At 40.8% G+C, this 27,643-nt stretch overlaps 1 protein-coding gene across 1 annotated transcript in view; it reads right to left on the bottom strand.

Moving 5' to 3' along the window:
• Window positions 1–27,643, bottom strand: part of TJP1 (tight junction protein 1) — a gene marked incomplete in the record, with an annotated part of 489,926 nt that overhangs the window by 264,405 nt on the left and 197,878 nt on the right. Inside the window, 1 exon segment of the mRNA XM_053717550.1 lies at window positions 25,763–25,866. Within this exon segment, the coding sequence (XP_053573525.1) occupies window positions 25,763–25,866 (104 nt within the window).

Raw genomic sequence — 27,643 nt, 5'->3', positions numbered from 1 at the left:
TGAGACCCAACCAAACCCAAAGGGGAATACGATACCAAATGACGCCTTCAGAAGTCTTTTATAAGTATCAGAGCTCCTCTCACATGCGACTGCATGCCATGCCTCTCAAAAACAAGTGCGCAACACCGGCGCGAAAATGAGACTCTGCCTATGCTTTGGGAAAGCCCCTAAAGAATAAGGTGTCTAAAACAGTGCCTGCCGATATTATTATATCAAAATACCCAGAATAAATGATTCCTCAAGGCTAAATAAGTGTTAATATCAATCGATTTAGCCCAAAAAAACACTAAAAAACTCTAAGCCATCTCCGTGGAGATGTTGCCTGTACAACGGCAAAGAGAATGACTGGGGTAGGCGGAGCCTAGGAGGGATCATGTGACCAGCTTTGCTGGGCTCTTTGCCATTTCCTGTTGGGGAAGAGAATATCCCACAAGTAAGGATGACGCCGTGGACCGGACACACCTATGTTGGAGAAATATAGTTTTTTTCCAAACCCGATAAATTTTCCTGGAAACAGACTTACGCTCCTGTATCATAGTGCTAATCACTGAGTCAGAAAACCTCTGACTAAGCACTAAGAGCTCAATTTCCATGCCATCAAATTTAGAGATTTAATATCCTGATGGAAAAACGGCACTTGAAACAGAAGATCTGGCTTTAAAGGAAGTGGCCAAGGTTGGCAACTGGACATCCTGACAAGTTCCGCATACTAAAACCTGAGAGGCCATGCTGGTGCTATCAGAAACACATGATTGTTCCATTATGATCTTGGAGATCACCTTTGGAAGAACAACCAGAGGCGGAAAAATGTAAGCAGGTTGGTAAGACCAAGGAACTGCTAGAGCATCTACCATCTCCCGAATGAGAATCCTTGGACCTGGAAAGGGATCTTGGAAGCTTCTTGTTCAGACACAAGGCCATCAGATCTATTTCTGGGGGACCCCACATCTGTATTAATTGAAAAAACATCCGGATGAAGAGACCACTCTCCCGGATGTAAAGTCTGGGATATAAATCGCAGAAATTTGACAAGAATTGGATTCCGCCCAAGACAGTACATAGATACTTCTTTCATTGCTGAAGGACTGCGAGTCCCCCCTTGATGATTGACATATGCCACTGTAGTGATATTGTCTGTCTGGAATTGAATAAAAAATTATCTCTTCAATAGAGGCCAAGTCTGAAGAGCTCTGAAAATAGCACAGAGTTCTAAAACATTGATTGGTAACCTTGTCTCCTGAGGTTCCCAAACCCCTTGTGCTGTCAGAGACCCCAGACAGCTCCCCAACCTGTAAGACTTGCATCTGTTGTGATCACAGTCAAGGTAGGACGAACAAAAGAGGCCCCTTGAACAATAAGGTGATGGTCTAACCACCAAGTCAGAGATTGTTGAATGTTGGGACTTAAATATATCAACTGTGATAGCCGAGTATAATCCCTGCACCATTTGTGCCACATGCAAAGGTGAAGAGGTCTCATATGAAAACAAGCAAAGGGGATCACGTCCAATGCCGCAATCATGATCCCTAAAACTTCCATGCACATAGCCACTGAAGGGAATGATAGAGACTGAAGGTTTAGACAATCTAACACTAACTTAATTTGTCTCTTTTCTGTCAAAGAAAGAGTCATGGACACAATCTATCCGGAAACCTAAAAAGGTGACCTTTGTCTAAGGAGTCAAAAAACTCTTTTGTTAATGGATTCTCCAACCATGTTTTTGAAAAAACAACACAAGTTGTTTCATGTGAGATTCTGCTAAATAAAAAGATTAAGCTAGTACCAAGATAACACCGCAATATCCTTTGAAAAGATTCTCGGAGCTGTCGCTAGGCCAAACAGAAGAGCAACAAATTGGTAATGCTTGTCTAGAAAAGAGAATCTCAGAAATCAATAGTGGTCTGGATGAATTGGAATGTGAAGATAAGCGTCCTGTAAGTCTATTGTGGACATGAAATGACCTTGCTGAACAAAAGGCAGAATAGTCCCCATCTTGAAAGTTGGGACTCTTACAAAACGATTTAAAGTTTTCAGATCCAGAATTGGTCTGAATGAATCTTCCTTCTTTGGGACAATGAACAGATTTGAATAAAAACCCAAACCCTGTTCCTGTAGAGGAACTGGAACAATCACCCCTGAAAGCTCTAGGTCTGAAACACACTTCAGAAAACCTTGAGCCTTCAAAGGGTTTGTCGGAACATGGGAAAGAATCTTCCCGAGGGAGGTCGAATTCTGAAACCTATTCGATATCGCCAAGAAACGATATCCTGTATCCACTGACTTTGGACAGAATCTGCCCAAATGTCTTGAAATAATTTCAATCTGCCCCCCAACAGTTAAACTGGTTTGAGGGCCGCACCTTCATGCAGTCTTAGGGGCTGTATTTGGTTTCTTATAAGGCTTGGATTCATTCCAATTCGTGGAAGGTCTCCAATTGGAACCAAAGGCCTTAGGCTAAGGAGTGGTTTTCTGTTCTTTAGTCTGACGAAAGGAACGAAAAGGATTGGGAGCTTTAAATTTACCCCTAGATTTCTTATCTTAGGGCAGAAAAACTCCCTTACCCCCAGTGGTAGTGGAGATAACAGAATACAATTGAGAACCAAATAAATTATTACCTTGAAAAGATTATAGTAATTTAGATTTAAAAAAACATATTAGCATTCCATGATTTAAGCCATAAAGCTCTTCTAGATAGAATAGCTAAATACACAGATTTAATATCAATCTTAATATCAAATATAGCATCACAAATAAAATGATTAGCATGTTGAAGTAAAACAACAATGTTAGACAAATCAGGATCCAATAGCTGCTCTGCTAAATTGCCCAACCAAAAAGTTGAAGCAGCAGCAACATCAGCTATAGAAATAGCAGGTCTAAGAATATAGCCAGTATGTAAATATGCCTTCCTAAGATAGGATTCAATCTTCCTATCTAAGGGATCTTTAAAAGTACTATCTTCCATAGGAATAGAGGTACGCTTGGCAAGAGTAGAAATAGCGCCATCAACTTTAGGGACTTTCTCTCGAAGCTCTAAAATAGACACAGGTAAAGAATACAATTTTTCAACCTAGAATAAGGATTAAAAGAAGTACCAAGCTTAGACCATTCCTAAGTAATCATATTAGAGATAGCATCTGGAATTGGAAAAACTTCAGGAGTAACCTCAGAAGTTTTAAAAACAGAATTCAGACGTTTGATATTCTTGTTATCAAGAGGACTAGATTCCTCAATACCCAAAGTAAACAATACTTCCTTTAACAAAGAAAGGATATATTCCATCTTAAAAAGAAAAGATGATTTATCAATTTCAGAGTCTGAAGTAGGATCCTCTGAGCCAGAGAAAACCTCATCAGCAGACAATGCTACAGTATTCTGTTGATCAATACAAACTTCATCTGATATATGAGAAGTAATAAGAGACCTTTTACGTTTATTTGAAGGCGGAATAGCAGTGATAGCCTTCTCTATGGCTGCAGCAATATAATCTTTAATATCTACAGGAATATCATGTACATTAGACTGTGAAGGTGTAACAGTAGATGTATTTGTACTTATAGAAACATTATCAGCATGAAACAATTTCTCATAACAAGTGCCACATACTTAAGCTGAAGGAGGAAAATAAGCCAATTTACAATATACACACTTAGCTTTGGTAGATAGGTTTTCAGGCAACTTGGTTCTTATAGTAACATTAGAGGCAGGATCAGTTTGAGACATCTTTGGAAAAAATGTAACAAAAAAAAGAAAAAACAACAACATTTAAATAAAATATCTAAAATTTCCTCAAAATAGCAGTTTCAGGAATGGGAAAAAACGCTTATAAAAAAATACTTATATGCAAAAGCAAACATCATAGCCCTCTGTAACAAATGACAGCAGAGAGGAAAAAAAGGAGAGACTTATTGGCGCCAAAAATGACGCTAATAAAGATGACTTAAATACAGAAAAAAAATCTTTTGGCGCCAAGGTTAACAGAAAATTACACAATTCGCGTCATAACAGGTACGACTTTGCACAAAAAAATTTGCGTCAACAAAAACGCAATAAATTGAAGTATTTTGCGCCATCGCAAGCCTAATTTGCCTGCAAAAATATGAAAAAAACAAGACCAAAGTTACAACTAGCAGAAACCTTAGGTAAGAAAAAATATACTAAATTTCCCCCAAAACTATTAGACTACAAAGGCAAATAAACACAGACCTGACTCATGGCAAATATATGCAATTATATTTTTAAAGTTTTAAATATATAAAGTGCCAAACATAGCTGAGAGTGTCTTAAAAAAAGATATATACTTACCTGAAGACACCCAACCACATATAGCAGACAGCCAAACCAGTACTGAAACATATCAGCAGAGGTAGTGGTAGAGGAGTATAATGTCGATCTGTAAAGGGAGGTAGATGAATCCCCACAACTGAATTTACATTGAGCCTTAGAATAGATTTCCCATAGGTGAAAACATGGCATCATTAGGCAGATACTCCTATCACATCCCACAGACAAACACTGTACTTTGAGAGGAACTGGGCTTCAAAATGCTTAGAAGCGCCTTTCATAGAAGAAATCAAGCACAACTTGCTTCACCATCCTCCAACGAAGGCAAAGTTTGTAAAACTGAAGTATGAGTGAGGTGGGAGGTGTATTTATAGGCCCCCTCCAAGTAGGAATGTATATCCCATACGTCACTAGCTCATGTACTCTTGCCACTTACATGAAAGAAATTTGGATTTCATGTCCCTTTAAGTAATGTCTCATGGAAAGGAGCAAGGTTTCAACAAGATACCAAGAGAAAGTGGGAAATTTAAATAATAATAAAAATAAAAAAATACTTTTAAATTGTACAACCTGCCTTTATCATAAGAGTTTACTTATGGCTTTCATGACACTTTTTAATTAATTATTACTTTAATTGAGTGAATAGCATAACACCGAAAAGTATTTAATAACACAGAAAAGTATTTAATCACAGGCTTAAATGGACAAAAAAAACCACCAAAAAATATTTCACAATTCAAATAAAACATACAAATTTAAAAGAACTTTCTAATTTACTTCTATTATCAAATTTGCTTAATTCTCTTGGTACCTTCTGTTAAATGAGCAGCAATGCCTCGCTTATTTACTTTGGGTGAGTCAATTAAGATAAATGTTTGTAGCCATCAATTAGCAGCTAGCTCCAAGTAGCACATTTCTGCGCCTAAGCATACCTAGGTATGCTTTTCACCAATGGTTACAAAAAGAACAAAGCAAATAAACCGAAGTAAATTACAAAGTTGGTTAAATGTAATGCTCTATCAATTATGGAAGCTTAATTTTGACTTTACTGTCCCTTTAGAGCACAAATAATTAATACAGGGATCTTGAAAAAAAATTATGCTTACCTGACAATTTTCTTTTCTTCTGATGGAAAGAGTACACAGCTGCATTCATTACTTTTGGGAAATTAAGAACCTGGCCACCAGGAGAAGGCAAAGACAACCCAGCCAAAGGCTTAAATACTCCACCTACTCCCCTCATCCCCCAGTTATTCTGCCGAGGAACAAGAAACAGTAGAAGAAATATCAGGGTGAATGGTGCCAGAAGAATAAAATAAGGACGCCCCACATAAAAAATTACGGGTGGGGAGCTGTGGACTCTTTCCATCAGAAGAAAAGAAAATTATCAGGTAAGCATATAATTTATGTTTTTCGTCTTAAATGGAAAGAGTCCACAGCTGCATTCATTACTTTTGGGAAAACCATACCCAAGCTATAGAGGACACAATGCCAAGACGGGAGGATACATTAGACGGCCCATTCTGAGGACCCCAAGCCTGAAACCACTGCCCACAAAAACCCCAGCTTCGTCCGAAGCCGAGAAAACATTAAAAGGAAAAAGCCCCAAGGTCACTGACCCGCAGGTAGTCCATAGCCTAGCTAGAGACGGCAAAATCGGACTCAACTGAGCCAACAGGCCTCCAGGAGACATCGTCGCCAAACAGTCGGTCCCTCGTCACTCACCCCTCACTAAAGAAGGGAACACCAGCCAAAACCCCCAAAGGGATAGGATCAGGAGAACCTAAGAAAAAACCAAAAGGTCACAATCCATAAAGGAAAACCCCCCAAAGCGAGCCCAGCTCACAAGGGCCCAAATGGGTCCCAACAGACAAGGGGAGACTACGCCTAGACCAGGAAAAAAAACGGAGGTATAGGACCGGGCCAAGGAACAGAGAAAACTTTCTCTTAAACGTCGTGCAAAAGCACCAAAAAAGACAACAGAAGACTGAGTCCTCACATAGTCCAAACTTGGAACACTGAAGTATTCTGCTACAAAAAAGTGTGTAACAGACCCAGACGAAAAACCCCGAGTCAAAAACACGCCGCCATCCTTAGGATGACACAGAGAATACTTGCTGAGAGCAAAAGCAGCCAACAAAAAGGCAGATTGCAAAAGACAACTCCCAGACAGAGGGCACACTCTAGGCAATCCAAGCCGCCAGCCCGATCCCACAGGTCTTTCAAAATAAAAGGGGACATCTTAACCTCCACGAGGTCCCCAAGATAGGGAAGTGACACACAGAACCCAAGGTGGAGCAATCCTAGACCCTCGGCTTGTAAGCTTAGGGAGCTAGCTAGCTACTATGCCACCTAGATCCTGGAAATGACGACTCTCAGAACCCACTCCCAGCCGGGCCAGCCCCAGCAACGGCACCATTCCCAGTCGGGCCAGCCCCAGCAACAGCAGATTTGAAACAGGGGAAAAAAGAATCCCAAAACAAGCTAAAAAACTAGCGGAGAATGGCCACAGCCAATCCAACAGAGCACGGGTGCAACCGACTTCTTAGAACAGAAACAGGACCGTGGACCCAAAGGATCTAGCAAAAAAGTCCAACTTAGTCTTGACACTGAGCCAGCAAGACTCCAAATGGCACGTAATAACCCAGAGAGAATATCCCTCTCAGCTAGGGAAACACCCAGGTCCCATCTCCTGAACCAGGAGAAGCCTTAAGAAAAAGACTGCATCTCCATAAAAAGGAGACTAAGCTCTCACCCAAGAAGGTAAAAAAGCTAAAAGGCAGCACCTTCCACAAGCCACAAAGTCACAGGTTAAAGGAGATACTAATCCCCAACTCAGAAGCCCTGTTGAAAGGGATTCCCCAAAAAACTAGCCTTCTAACACGCAACCAACGTGCAATAGCAGCAGCAGTGACGCTGCAAGTCCATTCACCTGAATTCAATGGATACTACAGCAAGCTGACCAAAGGAAACCGCCTAAGGTGCAACACAAGCTCAACGAGCCACAACACTCAGAAAACTCGGCTAACCAAGACCAAGTCAAGTAATCCGAGTAAAAGACATAGCCCAAGTTTCCAGGAACTGGGGTACCCCGAACCAACCCTGGAGCCTAGAGTTCCAGAAACAACCCACAACGGGATCCCCAAGGGAAAATTCTGAATGAAACTCAGCAACCGGAAGCCCCAGGGAGAACAGGTCCGAACCCCCAATTGTTTAGACAAACAATACCTGCAAACTTAAGACCCAGTCTGAATAACAACCCAGACCACAGGGGATACTAATGCAATATCCAGATCAACCCGGATAAAGAGAAAAACTCGCAAGTCCCGACCTAAGGAAGAGACTACCCATTGCTGAAGTCCCACTCTCCAAAGGAGACAAGGTGGAAAAAGTCATACGACGACGCTAGAGCTTCTAGACTCACCAACAGCCTCAGGACAATAAGGAAAGGGGATAACTTGAGATCAAAACCACTCTAGCAAAGGCTGGTCTCCACATTACCTCCGTACAAGCGGATGATCACAGGGAGAAAGGGGCGCAAACGAATCCCAGTTCTGGGAGGAATCCCAAGCAATCTCAAGGAGACCACGCCCAGTGTCCCTAACAGGGAACAAACATCTCCCAGGCCCCTAAAAGGAGACCTAATATGGAAATCACAAAGGAAGGACAAAAAGTCTCAGAAAAACAGCTAGACAGTACACAGTCGATGTGCAATAGCTGCAGCTGGTTACAATCTGCAATCTAACTGCAGCAAAGCAGCCAAACTACGCTTCAAACTACTAGCTGCTGAGGACCAAGCCAAAGGACAATTTCCAGGCCTCAAAAGAAATAAGGCCAAACCACACATTTGGCGGTAAAAAGGCGCTAAGCCCTCCAACTCTCCACCACGTGGGGGAGAGACTCTAGGGTCCGACAATACCAGACACCAGAGAGTATGACGCAGCAGAAACTCCACTGATCCAGTCATCCAAATTGAAGGCTATAAGTACTGAGACAATCCTTCCCGCCATGTAGACCCACAAGTCCTCTAGAATGCTTAGTTTAATGTAAAACAAATGATAACATGAGCACTAGGCACCCTGACCGGACCAGCCAATCAGAACGGCGCCACGTGTCTGAACAGCCACAAGACAGAACCGAACCTAACAGGACCAGCCTGCACGTGGGCCCTAACCGTCAAGCTGCATAAATCCTCCCTCAGAGGGGAAGAAGGGAAAATAGACAAACATAGGACTAACATTTCCCCAAAAACACTTCCGCAGAAAACATAATTTATGCTTACCTGATAAATTCCTTTCTCCTGTAGTGTGGTCAGTCCACGGGTCATCATTACTTCTGGTATATTAACTCCTCCCCAACAGGAAGTGCAAGAGGATCACCCAAGCAGAGCTGCTATATAGCTCCTCCCCTCTACGTCACACCCAGTCATTCGACCAAGAACCAAACGAGAAAGGAGAAACTATAGGGTGCAGTGGTGACTGGAGTATAATTTAAAAATTTAGACCTGCCATAAAAAACAGGGCGGGCCGTGGACTGACCACACTACAGGAGAAAGGAATTTATCAGGTAAGCATAAATTATGTTTTCTCCTGTTAAGTGTGGTCAGTCCACGGGTCATCATTACTTCTGGGATACCAATACCAAAGCTAAAGTACACGGATGACGGGAGGGACAGGCAGGATCTTTATACGGAAGGAACCACTGCCTGAAGTACCTTTCTCCCAAAAACAGCCTCCGAAGAAGCAAAAGTGTCAAATTTGTAAAATTTGGAAAAAGTATGAAGAGAAGACCAAGTTGCAGCCTTGCAAATCTGTTCAACAGAGGCCTAATTCTTAAAGGCCCAAGTAGAAGCCACAGCTCTAGTGGAATGAGCTGTAATTCTTTCAGGAGGCTGCTGTCCAGCAGTCTCATAGGCTAAACGTATTATGCTACGAAGCCAAAAAGAGAGAGAGGTAGCAGAAGCTTTTTGACCTCTCCTCTGTCCAGAATAAACGACAAACAGGGAAAAAGTTTGGCGAAAATCTTTAGTTGCCTGTAAATAAAATTTCAGGGCACGGACTACATCTAGATTGTGCAGAAGTCGTTCCTTCTTTGAAGAAGGATTCGGACACAATGATGGCACAACAATCTCTTGATTGATATTCTTGTTAGTGACAACCTTAGGTAAGAACCCAGGTTTAGTACGCAGAACAACCTTATCTGAATGAAAAATCAGATACGGAGAATCACAGTGTAAGGCTGATAACTCAGAGACTCTACGAGCCGAGGAAATAGCCATTAAAAACAGAACTTTCCAAGATAACAGCTTGATATCAATGGAATGAAGGGGTTCAAACGGAACACCCTGTAAAACGTTAAGAACTAAATTTAAGCTCCATGGTGGAGCAACAGTTTTAAACACAGGCTTAATCCTGGCCAAAGCCTGGCAAAAAGCCTGAACGTCTGGAACTTCTGACAGACGCTTGTGTAAAAGAATGGACAGAGCTGAGATCTGTCCCTTTAAGGAACTAGCAGATAAACCCTTTTCTAAACCTTCTTGTAGAAAAGACAATATCCTAGGAATCCTAACTTTACTCCATGAGTAACTCTTGGATTCGCACCAATGTAAGTATTTACGCCATATTTTATAGTAAATCTTTCTGGTAACAGGCTTCCTAGCCTGTATTAAGGTATCAATAACTGACTCCGAAAAACCACGCTTTGATAAAATCAAGCGTTCAATTTCCAAGCAGTCAGCTTCAGAGAAATTAGATTTTGATGTTTGAAAGGACCCTGAATTAGAAGAGGCAGAGACCAAGGTGGACAGGATGACATGTCCACTAGATCTGCATACCAGGTCCTGCGTGGCCACGCAGGCGCTATTAGAATCACCGATGCTCTCTCCTGTTTGACCCTGACAATCAATCGAGGAATCATCGGGAAGGGTGGAAACACATAGGCCATCCCGAAGGTCCAAGGTGCTGTCAAAGCATCTACCAGGACCGCTCCCGGGTCCCTGGACCTGGACCCGGACCCGTAACAAGGAAGCTTGGCGTTCTGGCGAGACGCCATGAGATCTATCTCTGGTTTGCCCCTAAGTCGAAGTATTTGGGCAAAGACCTCCGGATGAAGTTCCCACTCCCCCGGATGAAAAGTCTGACGACTTAGGAAATCCGCCTCCCAGTTCTCCACTCCAGGAATGTGGATCGCTGACAGGTGGCAAGAGTGAGACTCTGCCCAGCGAATTATCTTTGATACTTCCATCATCGCTAGGGAGCTTCTTGTCCCTCCTTGATGGTTGATGTAAGCTACAGTCGTGATGTTGTCCGACAAACCTGATGAACCCCCGAGTTGTTAACTGAGGCCAAGCCAGAAGGGCATTGAGAACTGCTCTCAATTCCAGAATGTTTATCGGAAGGAGACTCTCCTCCTGAGTCCATGATCCCTGAGCCTTCAGGGAATTCCAGACAGCGCCCCAACCTAGTAGGCTGGCGTCTGTTGTTACAATTGTCCAATCTGGTCTGCTGAATGGCATCCCCCCTGGACAGATGTGGCCGAGAAAGCCACCATAGAAGAGAATTTCTGGTCTCTTGATCCAGATTCAGAGAAGGGGACAAATCTGAGTAATCCCCATTCCACTGACTTAGCATGCATAATTGCAGCGGTCTGAGATGGAGGCGTGCAAAGGGTACTATGTCCATTGCCGCTACCATTAAGCCGATTACCTCCATGCATTGAGCCACTGACGGGTGTTGAATGGAATGAAGGACACGGCAAGCATTTTGAAGCTTTGTTAACCTGCCTTCTGTCAGGTAAATCTTCATTTCTACAGAGTCTATGAGTCCCCAAGAAGGGAACCCTTGTGAGTGGTAAGAGAGAACTCTTCTCTACATTCACCTTCCACCCATGCGACCTTAGAAATGCCAGTACTAACTCTGTATGAGACCTGGCAGTTTGAAAGCTTGACGCTTGTATCAGAATGTCGTCTAGGTACGGAGCCACCGAAATTCCTCGCGGCCTTAGCACCGCCAGAAGAGAGCCCAGAACCTTTGTGAAGATTCTTGGAGCCGTAGCTAACCCGAATGGAAGAGCTACAAACTGGTAATGCCTGTCTAGGAAGGCAAACCTTAGATACCGGTAATGATCTTTGTGAATCGGTATATGAAGGTAGGCATCCTTTAAATCCACTGTGGTCATGTACTGACCCTTTTGGATCATGGGTAAGATTGTCCGAATAGTTTCCATTTTGAACGATGGAACTCTTAGGAATTTGTTTAGGATCTTTAAATCCAAGATTGGTCTGAAGGTTCCTTCTTTCTTGGGAACCACAAACAGATTTGAGTAAAACCCTTGTCCGTGTTCCGACCGCGGAACCGGATGGATCACTCCCATTAATAAAAGATCTTGTACACAGCGTAGAAACGCCTCTTTCTTTATCTGGTTTGTTGACAACCTTGAAAGGTGAAATCTCCCTTTTGGGGGAGAGGCTTTGAAGTCCAGAAGATATCCCTGAGATATGATCTCTAACGCCCAGGGATCCTGGACATCTCTTGCCCAAGCCTGGGCGAAGAGAGAGAGTCTGCCCCCCACTAGATCCGTTCCCGGATCGGGGGCCCTCACTTCATGCTGTCTTAGGGGCAGCAGCAGGTTTTCTGGCCTGCTTGCCCTTGTTCCAGGACTGGTTAGGTTTCCAGCCTTGTCTGTATCGAGCAACAGCTCCTTCCTGTTTTGGTGAAGAGGAAGTTGATGCTGCTCCTGCCTTGAAGTTACGAAAGGCACGAAAATTAGACTGTCTAGCCCTAGGTTTGGCTCTGTCTTGAGGCAGGGCATGGCCTTTACCTCCTGTAATGTCAGCGATAATTTCCTTCAAACCGGGCCCGAATAAGGTCTGCCCTTTGAAAGGTATGTTAAGTAATTTAGATTTAGAAGTAACATCAGCTGACCAGGATTTTAGCCACAACGCTCTGCGTGCCTGAATGGCGAATCCGGAATTCTTAGCCGTAAGTTTAGTTAAGTGTACTACAGCATCAGAAATAAATGAATTAGCTATCTTAAGGGTTTTAAGCTTGTGTGTAATCTCATCCAATGGAGCAGATTCAAGGGTCTCTTCCAGAGACTCAAACCAAAATGCTGCTGCAGCCGTGACAGGCGCAATGCATGCAAGGGGTTGCAATATAAAACCTTGTTGAACAAACATTTTCTTAAGGTAACCCTCTAATTTTTTATCCATTGGATCTGAAAAGGCGCAGCTATCCTCCACCGGGATAGTGGTACGCTTAGCTAAAGTAGAAACTGCTCCCTCCACCTTAGGGACCGTTTGCCATAAGTCCCGTGTGGTGGTGTCTATTGGAAACATCTTTCTGAATATAGGAGGGGGTGAGAAAGGCACACCGGGTCTATCCCACTCCTTAGTAACAATTTCAGTAAGTCTCTTAGGTATTGGAAAAACGTCAGTACTCGACGGTACCGCAAAATATTTATCCAACCTACACATTTTCTCTGGTATTGCAACTGTGTTACAATCATTCAGAGCCGCTAAGACCTCCTCTAGTAATACACGGAGGTTTTCCAGCTTAAATTTAAAATTTGAAATGTCTGAATCCAGTTTAATTGGATCAGATCCGTCACCTGCAGAATGAAGCTCTCCGTCCTCATGTTCTGCAAATTGTGACGCAGTATCTGACATGGCCCTAATATTGTCAGCGCACTCTGTTCTCACCCCAGAGTGATCTCGCTTACCTCTAAGTTCTGGTAATTTAGACAAAACTTCAGTCATAACATTAGCCATGTCCTGTAGTGTGATTTGTAATGGCCGCCCTGAAGTACTCGGCGTTACAATATCACGCACCTCCCGAGCGGGAGATGCAGGTACTGACACGTGAGGCAAGTTAGTCGGCATAACTTCCCCCTCGTTGTTTGGTGAATGATGTTCAATTTGTACAGAATGACTTTTATTCAAAGTAGCATCAATGCAATTAGTACATAAATTTCTATTGGGCTCCACCTTGGCTTTTGCACATATAGCACAGAGATATTCCTCTGAATCAGACATGTTTAACAAACTAGCAATTAAACTAGCAAGCTTGGAAATACTTTTCACTCAAATTACAAGTAATATGAAAAACGCACTGTGCCTTTAAGAAGCACAGAAAAAAATTATGACAGTTTAATAATAAGAAACCGGAAAAATTATAACAATCAGATTTTTCCCAGTAAAAGCATAAATTTAGCAAAGGATTGCCCCCATTAGCAATGGATAACTAACCCTTAATAGCAGAGAAACAAATGTACAAAATATAAACGTTTTTTTATCACAGTCAAAGCACAATCTCACAGGTCTGCTGTGAGTGATTACCTCCCTCAAAATAATTTTTGAAGACCCTTGAGCTCTGTAGAGACGATCCGGATCATGCAGGAAGAGAAAAAGACTTTTGACTGAATTTTTGATGCGTAGCAAAAGCGCCAAAATAGGCCCCTCCCCCTCACCCACAGCAGTGAGGGAAGCTCAGTAAACTGTCTCAAATTAAAATAAACGACAGCCAAGTGGAAAAAAGTGCCCAAAAACAATTTTTCACCCAGTACCTCAGATATTTAAACAATTTAGCATGCCAGCAAAAACGTTTAAAATTAAATATCATGAATTGTCATTAAACAGCCTGTTGCTAGACGTTCCCACTGCAAGTAAGGCTAAAGATTATATGCATATAGTATTACCCAGAGAAGTGCCATTCCCCAGAATACTGAAGTGTACACATATATACATTAACAGCCTGATACCAGTTGCTACTACTGCATTTAAGGCTGAACTTACATTATATTGGTATTGGCAGTATTTTCTTAGTCAATTCCATTCCTCAGAAAATAATATACTGCAACATACCTCTTTGCAGGTGAACCTGCCCGCTGTCCCCTGATCTGAAGTTTACCTCACTCCTCAGAATGGCCGAGAACAGCAAAATGAATTTTAGCTACGCCGGCTAAAATCATCCAAAAACTCAGGTAGATTCTTCTTCAAATTCTACCTGAGAAGGAACAACACACTCCGGTGCTGTTTTAAAATAAACTTTTGATTGAAGATATAAAAACTAAGTATAATCACCACAGTCCTCTCACACATCCTATCTATTAGTTGGGTGCAAGAGAATGACTGGGTGTGACGTAGAGGGGAGGAGCTATATAGCAGCTCTGCTTGGGTGATCCTCTTGCACTTCCTGTTGGGGAGGAGTTAATATCCCAGAAGTAATGATGACCCGTGGACTGACCACACTTAACAGGAGAAATAACAGAAAGTATCGATCCCAGTTCAAGATTCCAAAAGGAAAATAATAAACAAATTTAAAGACATAGTAATCGGATAAAAAATAAGGCAACACGTAGGTTAACGCCCAATAAGAAAACAGGCCTACCGCAGGACCAGCCAAATGGTGCCCTAATCTTCAAAAAAACTGGGAAGGATCTCAAAAAGGAACAGTCAGGAGATTACGTCATCCCCACATGCCTAATGAGGCGCACCATTCGAAGCAGACTGAAAATTCCCGTATCCGAGAAGGATAGGATCATTTAATAACTAAAAAAAACATATCCGAGTAAGACGCAAAAGCGTGCCACTCTGTAATGAAAGGCACAACACTCAGGGACAGTTACACCCGCAGGGGAATGTTCAGACCCTCCCATAGGTCAGTAGACCCAGGACAATAGGGCACTAGCACAATCGCACATAAACGTCTCTCTGCGGATGAATAATCGCCAAGAATATGTGGAAGCGAAAACGTGCTGCAACCTGCAGGGGGGGGGAACAAGCCGCCCTGCATGGAGGAATAATCATAATCTGGGTTACCTGCATGTGTAGAAGTATGGAGCGGTAGGGAACTCGCCTCTTGGAGGACAGGACCCCCAGAGGCGGATGGCTCAGCTGACCCTTGATTCCCCGAGCCATAGGAACTAGGCGCACGGCACACCGAACATAACTGATTGACATGCATCAATGAGGCCAATCCAGATTCTTCCCCGGACGAAGAATCTGAAATTAGAACAGTCTCAGTATCAGAATCCTCCGTAACTGAGTCTGAAATTAGAATAGTCTCAGCATTAGACTCCTCCATAACTGGATAGAGAATATGCCAATATGGACTATTTTAAGACAAAATAAAATGTCACATGACACCCACAATGACTGGGGCACTCACCACCTCCTATGAACCAGACCCCTGCGAACAAGGCCTTTATGTTCCAGCCATGAGCCCTTTTAACACTACACATAAGCAGATTGAATCACATAACAAACATGATTAAACCCCCCCTGTTCAATAACCCCCCTTAGAAGATATTAACCCTTGATTCCAAGACACTAAAGGAGACTCACTAAGACCCTTATGTTAAGTTAGTCCCGCAAGGTGGTAGCCTCTCGGAAAAAACATAATTTATGTAAGAATACACCTGATAAATTCATTTCTTTCATATTGGCAAGAGTACATGAGCTAGTGACGTATGGGAAATACATTCCTACCAGGAGGGGCAAAGTTTCCCAAACCTCAAAATGCCTATAAATACACAACCCACCACACCCACAATTCAGTTTAACAAATAGCCAAGAAGTGGGGTGATAAGAAAAGAGCGAAAGCATCAACAAGGAATTGGAATAATTGTGCTTTATACAAAAAAATCATAACCACCATAAAAAGGGTGGGTCTCATGGACTCTTGCCAATATGAAAGAAATGAATTTATCAGGTAAATTCTTACATAAATTATGTTTTCTTTCATGTAATTGGCAAGAGTCCATGAGCTAGTGACGTATGGGATAGCAAATACCCAAGATGTGGAACTCCACGCAAGAGTCACTAGAGAGGGAGGGATAAAAATAAAGACAGCCGATTCCGCTGAAAAATTAATCCACAACCCAAATCAAAAGTTTTAATCTTTATAATGAAAAAAACTGAAATTATAAGCAGAAGAATCAAACTGAAACAGCTGCCTGAGGTACTTTTCTATCAAAAACTGCTTCTGAAGAAGAGAAAACATCAAAATGGTAGAATTTAGTAAAAGTATGCAAAGAAGACCAAGTTACTGCTTTGCAAATCTGATCAACAGAAGCTTCATTCTTAAAAGCCCAGGAAGTAGAAACTGACCTAGTAGAATGAGCCGTAATCCTCCTGACTACAAATAAGCATGATGAATCAAAAGCTTTAACAAAGATGCCAAAGAAATGGCAGAAGCCTTCTGACCTTTCCTAGAACCAGAAAAGATAACAAATAGACTAGAAGTCTTTCTAAAATCTTTAGTAGCTTCAACATAATATTTCAAAGCTCTAACCACATTCAAAGAATGTAAAGATTTCTCCAGAGAATTCTTTGGATTAGGACACAACAAAGGGACAACAATTTCTCTACTAATGTTGTTGGAATTCACAACTTTAGGTAAAAATTTAAATGAAGTCCGCAAAACCGCCTTATCTTGATGAAAAATCAGAAAAGGAGACTCACAAGAAAGAGCAGATAATTCAGAAACTCTTCTAGCAGAAGAGATGGCCAAAAGGAACAATACTTTCCAAGAAAGTAATTTAATGTCCAGAGAATGCATAAGTTCAAACTGAGGAGCCTGTAAAGCCCTCAAAACCAAATTAAGACTCCAAGGAGGAGAGATTGACTTAATGACAGGCTTGATATGAACCAAAGCCTGTACAAAACAATGAATATCAGGAAGATTAGCAATTTTTCTGTGGAACAGAAAAGAAAGAGCAGAGATTTGTCCTTTCAATGACCTTGCAGACAAACCCTTATCTAAGCCATCCTCTGTAATAAATCTTTCTAGACACAGATTTACGAGCCTGCAACATAGTATTAATCACTGAGTCAGAGAAACCTCTATGACTAAGCACTAAGCGTTCAATCTCCATGAGGCGCACCATTCGAAGCAGACTGAAAATTCCCGTATCCGAGAAGGATAGGATCATTTAATAACTAAAAAAAACATATCCGAGTAAGACGCAAAAGCGTGCCACTCTGTAATGAAAGGCACAACACTCAGGGACAGTTACACCCGCAGGGGAATGTTCAGACCCTCCCATAGGTCAGTAGACCCAGGACAATAGGGCACTAGCACAATCGCACATAAACTTCTCTCTGCGGATGAATAATCGCCAAGAATATGTGGAAGCGAAAACGTGCTGCAACCTGCAGGGGGGGGGAACAAGCCGCCCTGCATGGAGGAATAATCATAATCTGGGTTACCTGCATGTGTAGAAGTATGGAGCGGTAGGGAACTCGCCTCTTGGAGGACAGGACCCCCAGAGGCGGATGGCTCAGCTGACCCTTGATTCCCCGAGCCATAGGAACTAGGCGCACGGCACACCGAACATAACTGATTGACATGCATCAATGAGGCCAATCCAGATTCTTCCCCGGACGAAGAATCTGAAATTAGAACAGTCTCAGTATCAGAATCCTCCGTAACTGAGTCTGAAATTAGAATAGTCTCAGCATTAGACTCCTCCATAACTGGATAGAGAATATGCCAATATGGACTATTTTAAGACAAAATAAAATGTCACATGACACCCACAATGACTGGGGCACTCACCACCTCCTATGAACCAGACCCCTGCGAACAAGGCCTTTATGTTCCAGCCATGAGCCCTTTTAACACTACACATAAGCAGATTGAATCACATAACAAACATGATTAAACCCCCCCTGTTCAATAACCCCCCTTAGAAGATATTAACCCTTGATTCCAAGACACTAAAGGAGACTCACTAAGACCCTTATGTTAAGTTAGTCCCGCAAGGTGGTAGCCTCTCGGAAAAAACATAATTTATGTAAGAATACACCTGATAAATTCATTTCTTTCATATTGGCAAGAGTACATGAGCTAGTGACGTATGGGAAATACATTCCTACCAGGAGGGGCAAAGTTTCCCAAACCTCAAAATGCCTATAAATACACAACCCACCACACCCACAATTCAGTTTAACAAATAGCCAAGAAGTGGGGTGATAAGAAAAGAGCGAAAGCATCAACAAGGAATTGGAATAATTGTGCTTTATACAAAAAAATCATAACCACCATAAAAAGGGTGGGTCTCATGGACTCTTGCCAATATGAAAGAAATGAATTTATCAGGTAAATTCTTACATAAATTATGTTTTCTTTCATGTAATTGGCAAGAGTCCATGAGCTAGTGACGTATGGGATAGCAAATACCCAAGATGTGGAACTCCACGCAAGAGTCACTAGAGAGGGAGGGATAAAAATAAAGACAGCCGATTCCGCTGAAAAATTAATCCACAACCCAAATCAAAAGTTTTAATCTTTATAATGAAAAAAACTGAAATTATAAGCAGAAGAATCAAACTGAAACAGCTGCCTGAGGTACTTTTCTATCAAAAACTGCTTCTGAAGAAGAGAAAACATCAAAATGGTAGAATTTAGTAAAAGTATGCAAAGAAGACCAAGTTACTGCTTTGCAAATCTGATCAACAGAAGCTTCATTCTTAAAAGCCCAGGAAGTAGAAACTGACCTAGTAGAATGAGCCGTAATCCTCCTGACTACAAATAAGCATGATGAATCAAAAGCTTTAACAAAGATGCCAAAGAAATGGCAGAAGCCTTCTGACCTTTCCTAGAACCAGAAAAGATAACAAATAGACTAGAAGTCTTTCTAAAATCTTTAGTAGCTTCAACATAATATTTCAAAGCTCTAACCACATTCAAAGAATGTAAAGATTTCTCCAGAGAATTCTTTGGATTAGGACACAACAAAGGGACAACAATTTCTCTACTAATGTTGTTGGAATTCACAACTTTAGGTAAAAATTTAAATGAAGTCCGCAAAACCGCCTTATCTTGATGAAAAATCAGAAAAGGAGACTCACAAGAAAGAGCAGATAATTCAGAAACTCTTCTAGCAGAAGAGATGGCCAAAAGGAACAATACTTTCCAAGAAAGTAATTTAATGTCCAGAGAATGCATAAGTTCAAACTGAGGAGCCTGTAAAGCCCTCAAAACCAAATTAAGACTCCAAGGAGGAGAGATTGACTTAATGACAGGCTTGATATGAACCAAAGCCTGTACAAAACAATGAATATCAGGAAGATTAGCAATTTTTCTGTGGAACAGAAAAGAAAGAGCAGAGATTTGTCCTTTCAATGACCTTGCAGACAAACCCTTATCTAAGCCATCCTCTGTAATAAATCTTTCTAGACACAGATTTACGAGCCTGCAACATAGTATTAATCACTGAGTCAGAGAAACCTCTATGACTAAGCACTAAGCGTTCAATCTCCATACCTTCAAATTTAATGATTTGAGATCCTGATGGAAAAATGGGCCTTGAGATAGAAGGTCTGGCCTTAACGGAAGTTGCCAAGGTTGGCAACTGGACATACGAACAAGATCCGCATACAAAAACCTGTGAGGCCATGCTGGAGCCACCAACAGTACAAATGAACGCTCCATTATTATTTTGGAAATCACTCTTGGAAGAAGAACTAGAGGCGGAAAGATATAAGCAGGTTGAAAACTCCAAGGAAGTGTCAACGCATCCACTGCTTCCGCCTGAGGATCCCTGGACCTGGACAGATACCTTGGAAGTTTCCTGTTTAGATTAGAAGCCATCAGATCTATTTCTGGAAGCCCCCACATCTTAACATTCTGAAAAAACACATCTGGGTGAAGAGACCACTCTCCCGGATGTAAAGTCTGGCGACTGAGATAATCCGCTTCCCAATTGTCTATACCTGGGATATGGACTGCAGAAATTAGACAGGAGCTGGATTCCGCCCATGCAAGTATCCGAGATACTTCTTTCATAGCTTGAGGACTGTGAGTCCCACCTTGATGATTGACATACGCCACGGTTGTGACTTTGTCTGTCTGAAAACAAATAAACGGTTCTCTCTTCAGAAGAGGCCAAAACTGAAGAGCTCTGAGAATCGCACGGAGTTCCAAAATATTGATTGGTAATCTCGCCTCTTGAGATTTCCAAACCCCCTGCGCTGTCAGAGATCCCCAGACAGCTCCCCAACCTGAAAGACTTGCATCTGTTGTGATCACAGTCCAAGCTGGACGAACAAAAGAAGCCCCTTGAACTAAACGATGTTGATCTAACCACCAAGTCAGAGACAGTTGAACATTGGGATTTAAGGATATTAATTGTGATATCTTTGTATAATCCCTGCACCATTGGCTCAGCATACAAAGCTGAAGTGGTCTCATGTGAAAACGAGCAAAGGGGATCGCGTCCGATGCTGCAGTCATGAGACCTAAAACCTCCATGCACATAGCTACTGAAGGGAATGATTGAAACTGAAGGTTCCGACAAGCTGAAATCAATTTCAGACGTCTTTTGTCTGTTAGAGACAAAGTCATGGATACTGAATCTATTTGGAATCCTAAAAAGGTTACCCTTGTCTGAGGAATCAAGGAACTTTTTGGTAAATTGATCCTCCAACTATGTCTTTGAAGAAAACACTAGTTGATTTGTGTGAGATTCTGCAGAAAGTAAAGACTGAGCAAGTACCAAGATATCGTCCAAATAAGGAAACACCGCAATACTCCGCTCTGTGATTACAGAGAGTAGGGCACGAGAACCTTTGAAAAGATCCTTGGAGCTGTTGCTAGGCCAAAAGGAAGAGCAACAAATTGGTAATGCTGGTCTCGAAAAGAGAATCTCAGGAACTGATCGTGATCTGGATGAATCGGAATATGAAGATATGCATCCTGTAAGTCTATTGTGGACATATAATGCCCTTGCTGAACAAAAGGCAGAATAGTCCTTATAATCACCATCTTGAATGTTGGTATTCTTACTTAACGATTCAAAATTTTAAGATCCAGAACTGGTCTGAAAGAATTCTTTTTCTTTGGAACAATGAAAAGATTTGAATAAAACCCCAGACCCCGTTCCTGAAAAGGAACTGGCACAATTACCCCAGATAACTCTAGGTCTGAAACACACTTCAGGAAAGCCTGAGCCTTTACTGGGTTCACTGGAATGCGTGAGAGAAAGAAACTTCTCACAGGCGGTCTTACTTTGAAACCTATTCTGTACCCTTGAGAAATAATGTTCTGAATCCAACGATTTTGGATTGAATTGATCCAAACATCCTTGTAAAATCTTAGTCTGCCCCCTACCAGCTGCGCTGGAATGAGGGCCGAACCTTCATGCGGACTTGGGGCTGATTTTGATTTTTTAAATAGCTTGGATTTATTCCAGACTGGAGAAGGCTTCCAATTGGAAACCGTTCCCTTAGGGGAAGGGTCAGGTTTCTGTTCCTTATTTTGACTAAAGGAACGAAAACGGTTAGCAGCCCTAAATTTACCCTTAGATTTTTTATCCTGAGGCAAAAAAACTCCCTTCCCCCCAGTGACAGTTGAAATAATAGAATCCAACTGAGAACCAAATAATTTATTACCTTGGAAAGAGAGAGATAGCAACGTTGATTTAGAAGTCATATCAGCATTCCAAGATTTAAGCCATAAAGCTCTTCTAGCTAATATAGCTAAAGACATATATCTGACATCAATTCTAATGATGTCAAAAATGGCATCACAAATGAAATTATTAGCATGTTGAATTAACTTAACAATGTTATACACATTATGATCTGGTACTTGTTGTGCTAAAGTTTCCAACCAAAAAGTTGAAGCAGCAGCAACATCAGCCAAAGAAATAGCAGGCCTAAGAAGATGACCTGAACATAAATAAGCCTTCCTTAGAAAAGATTCAAGTTTCCTATCTAAAGGATCTTTAAAAGAAGTACTATCTGCCGTAGGAATAGTAGTACGTTTAGCAAGAGTAGAGATGGGTCATCAACTTTGGGGATCTTTTCCCAAAACTCCAATCTATCAGTCGGCAAAGGATAATTTCTTAAACCTTGAAGGAGTAAAAGAAGTACCCAGTCTATTCCATTCCCTAGACATTACATCTGAAATAGCATCAGGAACTGGAAAAACCTCTGGAATAACTACATGAGGTTTAAAAACTGAATTTAAACGTTTACTGGTTTTAATATCAAGAGGACTAGTCTCCTCCATATCTAATGCAATCAACACCTCTTTTAATAAGGAACGAATATACTCCATTTTAAATAAATATGAGGATTTGTCAGTGTCAATATCTGAGGTAGAATCTTCTGAACCAGATAGATCCTCATCAGAGATAGATAAATCAGAATGCTGTCGGTCATTTAAAAATTCATAAAATTTATGAGAAGTTTTAAAAGACCTTTTACGTTTATTAGAAGGTGGTATGACAGACAAAGCCTTCTGAATGGAATTAGAAACAAATTCTCTCACATTAACAGGAATATCCTGAACATTAGATGTTGAAGTAACAACAACAGGTAATGGATTACTACTAATGGACATATTGTCTGCATTTGAAAGTTTATCATGACAACTAGCACAAACTACAGCCGGAGGAACAGTTACCACAAGTTTACAACAAATGCACTTAGCTTTGGTAGAACCGGCATCAGGCAGCAGGATTCCAGTAGTAGATTCTGATACAGGGTCAGCTTGAGACATCTTGCAATATGTAATTGAAAAAATAACATATAAAGCAAAATTTATCAATTTCCTTATATGACATTTTCAGGAATGGGAAAAATGCAAACAAAATAAGCCTCTGGAAACCAGAAGCAAAATGAAATAAGGACTTAAATAATGTCAAAAATCTGGCGTCAAGTATGACGCCCACAACTGACAAAATACTTTTTGGCGCCAAGAACGTCTGCAACAAACACGAGCATCATAGATGACACAACTACGTGAAAACTCTCGGCGACAACTAAGATGCCGGAAATGACGAAATTACGTCAAACGTAATTTTCGTGCCAAAAAAGTCTCGCGCCAAGAATGACGCAATAAATTATAGCATTTTGCACTCCCGCGAGCCTTACAGCCCGCAATTTAGAAAAGAAAGTCAATTTGAAAAATTTTCAGGTAAGAAATTTTTTATTTTTTTTTATAATGAATATATATATATTTTTTATATATGCATTTCCCAAAAAATGAAACCGACAGTCTGTAAGAAGGAAATATACTGATTAACCTGAATCATGGCAAATATAATTACAAACATTATATTTAGAACTTTACATATTAAGTGCCAAACCATAGCTGAGAGTGTCTTAAATAAAAGGAAAACATACTTACCAAAAGACACTCATCTACATAAAGTAGATAGCCAAACCAGTACTGAAACGAGAATCAGTAGAGGTAATGGTATATAAGAGTATATCGTCGATCTGAAAAGGGACGTAGGAGATGAATCTCTACGACCGATAACAGAGAACCTATGAAATAGATCCCCGTTAGGATGACCATTGCATTCAATAGGTAATACTCCCTTCACATCCCTCTGTCATTCACTGCACACTGAGAGGAACCGGGTATTAGCATGCTGAGAAGCGCATATCAACATAGAAATCTAGCACAAACTTACTTCACCACCTCCATAGGAGGCAAAGTTTGTAAAACTGAATTGTGGGTGTGGTGGTGGGTGTATTTATAGGCATTTTGAGGTTTGAGAAACTTTGCCCCTCCTGGTAGGAATGTATATCCCATACGTCACTAGCTCATGGACTCTTGCCAATTACATGAAAGAAACATTAGTACAGTGCATTCACAAAGAAAGAAAATGAAACGATCTTACTGGAATCTACGCCATGGAACAGGAACACGGCCCTTTAAGTGTGACGGATAGTAGCATCGCCTCCGCCATGGACTTGAGAGAAAAAAACAAGCAGCGAAGCGAAGCTCAACGCCGATTGCTAGAGGAGCTGTTAAAATGAGTCGGTATGGTTTCGCAGAAAGACTCTTCCTGCATCTCCGGACTAAATTTCATCCAAGCCCTCACTGAGAGACTAACGGGTTAAAACTCCTGTCCCATGTTGACGAGTACTACCCTCCATAAGAGACAAATTAAGTTCTGACACCTCTCTGCCAACTTCCTGGGACGAAAGGAAAAGAATGACTGGGGGATGAGGGGAGTGGGAGGAGTATTTAAGCCTTTGGCTGGGGTGTCTTTGCCTCCTCCTGGTGGCCAGGTTCTTAATTTCCCAAAAGTAATGAATGCAGCTGTGGACTCTTTCTATTTAAGAAGAAAATATGAATCTTAAACGTTTGAAGTTTGTTATGCTCCATGCATCTTTTAGTAAAGAAAACTGGTAAACCCCATCAGGTCTAGACATTTCAGCTATATTTATATAAATATATTGTACAGCTATAGTAAAATGCTCCTAGAGCAGCAGTTCACAACCAAAATATTTTTTTCCACCGCAAGCATGAACAACAAAAAATCCAGAGTGTCCAAACACCAAAGTAAAAAGATAACAGATACGAGCATTGTTGCACATTGTGTGTTACTAAATCCTTTCAGGATTGACAGTTTATACTCAAAAGATAGAGATAAGAAATCTGGGTGCATTTTTAACTTCAGACATTTTTTGATACAACTTCAAAGAGATTGTATGCCCTAAGTTGTCCAAAAAACCCTTATTCAGTAACACAGCTCTAGAGAGCAGTGTTTCTCAATTCCAGTCTTCAAAGAAACCTAATACTACCTTAAATTGTGCACAGTTGAGACTGAGCTACCAAAGAGCCCTAGAAGAGACACTCAACGCTGTCAAATTTAGACTGGAAAGCATTGGTTGCAAAAGGAAACTTTCTAAAAAAAGCACCAAAGAATTTTTAACCGATCCTATTTTCAAATTTCAACCTGTTAATATAAATCTTGCATTTAAAAGAAGCTAAAGTATGATGACAATTTTAGTTTCAGGAATTGAAGAAAAATATAAAAAGAAGTCACCACAAGCACTTGACAAACATGATTCATAGTAGCAAAGGTTTCTTTCACTGTCTGCTACATATTTTCCCTTATGCAGTGCTGGGGGTTGCAGTTTTCTGAATCTCATCCACCGATGTGTAATAATTAGAAGACTGGACAATGGAACTACGTTTTTGTACATCAGCAGTTTTCACTCTCCATATCTCATTCCATACATTAACTGGCTCCCTTCTCTCCTACGTAGAAACATTCTTTTCGGATTGGTAAACTACAGTGATAGTTTTCAGTCTGCTTATAACACTTGAATGACTGAATTCATTTCATAGTTTACCTCAGAGACAATACATCCTGAAAATCTAAAGCACTGGTCTAGTATTTTGTTTTTTAATGATTAAAGGGATATTGAACCCAATATTTTTCAAATAAAGATACCAAAAGAACAGACACATTGATTACAGGAGTAAATTAGACAGTTGCTTAAAATTGCATGCTCTATCTGAATCATAAAGGAAAAAAATTGGGTTCAGTATCCCTTTAAGATATAAATAAAATGTCATTTTCCATATGGTAAAATAAAAATGTAATACAAAACTGCAGTATCAATCATAATGCAATCGGGCAGCAGGGATTTTTGAAGTTATGGAATTTCATCTTCAACTAAAATCGAATGTAGACGCAATACAAAAGGCATTGTTTTAGCTCTCTCTTACCTTAAGGACAACATCTCCTTCTTGAATATTTCCATCTCTAGCTGCCAAGCTATCTTGAGATATTTCTTTTACAAATATGTGGCTGGCAAGTCTTAAGCCATATTCTAAAAAACATCAAAAAGAGTCAAGTATATTAATTATTAAGACTTTCTAAGATTAAATGCATTTGACACTTGCTTTTTTTTTTTATTCATCTTGGATGCAGAGGAACACAACCAAAACATTTTTTACTTTGTTTTCTTCGTTAACTGGATGTTCCTGAACTTTGCAAAATAAAAATAAATAAAAAAATAAAAAAAAAGTTTTTTTTTTTCGTCTCTGGGTTTTCTTATCAGCCAGTGAGTAATGCAAAAACAAGTACTAAAATCTGTAAGGTTCAAAATAAAATATGAACTCTTTTTTATCTTAAAAAAAAAACACGTTAAAAACAAAATTTATGCTTACCTGATAAATTTCTTTCTTTACGGATATGGAGAGTCCACAACGTCATTCAATTACTAGTGAGAATATCACTCCTGGCCAGCAGAAGGAGGCAAAGAACACCACAGCAAAGCTGTTAAAATGTCACTCCCCTATCCATAATCCCCAGTTATTCGACCAAAGGGAAATGGAAAAAGGAATAACACAAAGGTGTAAATTTAGTAAAAAATAACTGTCTTAATAAAGGGTGGGGTCGTGGACTCTCCATATCCGGAAATAAAGAAATTTATCAGGTAAGCATAAATTTTGGTTTTCTTTCCTAAGATATGGAGAGTCCACAACGTAATTCAATTACTAGTGGGAACCAATACCCAAGCCAGAGGACACAGAATGAAAAGGGAGGGAGAACAAGACAGGCAGACCTAAACAGAAGGCACCACCGCTTGAAGAACCTTTCTCCCAAAAGAAGCCTCAGCCGAGGAAAAAGTATTGAATTTGTAAAATTTGTAAAAAGTATGCAGAGAGGACCAAGTTGCAGCCTTGCAAATCTGTTCCACAGAAGCTTCATTTTTGAAAGCCCAAGAAGAAGAGACAGCCCTAGTGGAATGAGCTGTAATTCTCTCAGGAGGCTGCTGTCCAGCAGTCTCATAAGCAAAACGAATCATACTTCTCAATCGGAAAGAAAGAGAAGTAGCAGTAGCCTTCTGACCCTTGAGCTTCCCTGAAAAACAAACAAACAGGGCAGAAGAATGGCAAAAATCCTTAGTCGTCTGTAGATAGAATTTTAAAGCACGCACAAAATCCAAGTTGTGCAACAGACGTTCCTTATGAGAAGAACGATTAGGACTGAGAGAAGGAACAACAATTTCCTGATTAATATTTCTATCCAAAACCACTTTAGGAAGAAACCCCAATTTAGTACGAAGAACCACCTTATCTGCATGAAAGATAAGGTAAGGCTAATCACACTGCAAAGCCGAGAGTTCCGAAACTCTCAGAGCAGAAGAGATAGCAATAAGAAACAAAACCTTCAAAGCTAAACTTAATATCTATGGAATGCATTGGCTCAAACGAAGCCTGCTGCAAAACTTTAAGAAGGTTAACACTACAAGGAGGAGAAACAGGTTTGAACACAGGCCTGATTCTGAACAAGGCCTGACAAAAGGAATGAACATCTGGCACATCCGCGAGACGCTTATGTAACAGAATAGATAAAGCAGAAATCTGACCTTTCAGAGAACTGACTGAAAATAATTTATCCAGACCTTCTTGGAGAAAGGAAAAAATCCTAAGAACCCTGACCCTACACCAAGAGTAGCCCTTTGATTCACGGCAAAAAATATATTTATGCCATACCTTATGGTAAATCTTACGAGTAACAGGCTTGCAAGCCTGCAGCATGGTCTCAATGACGACTCAGAAAACCCAGGCTTAGCAAGAACTAAGCGTTCAATCTCCAAG

Source organism: Bombina bombina, chromosome 6 (assembly GCF_027579735.1).
Source record: "Bombina bombina isolate aBomBom1 chromosome 6, aBomBom1.pri, whole genome shotgun sequence".
Taxonomy (NCBI): domain Eukaryota; kingdom Metazoa; phylum Chordata; class Amphibia; order Anura; family Bombinatoridae; genus Bombina; species Bombina bombina.
The sequence above is the reverse complement of the archived record's forward strand: the minus strand, read 5'-3'. Positions and strand labels throughout refer to the sequence as shown.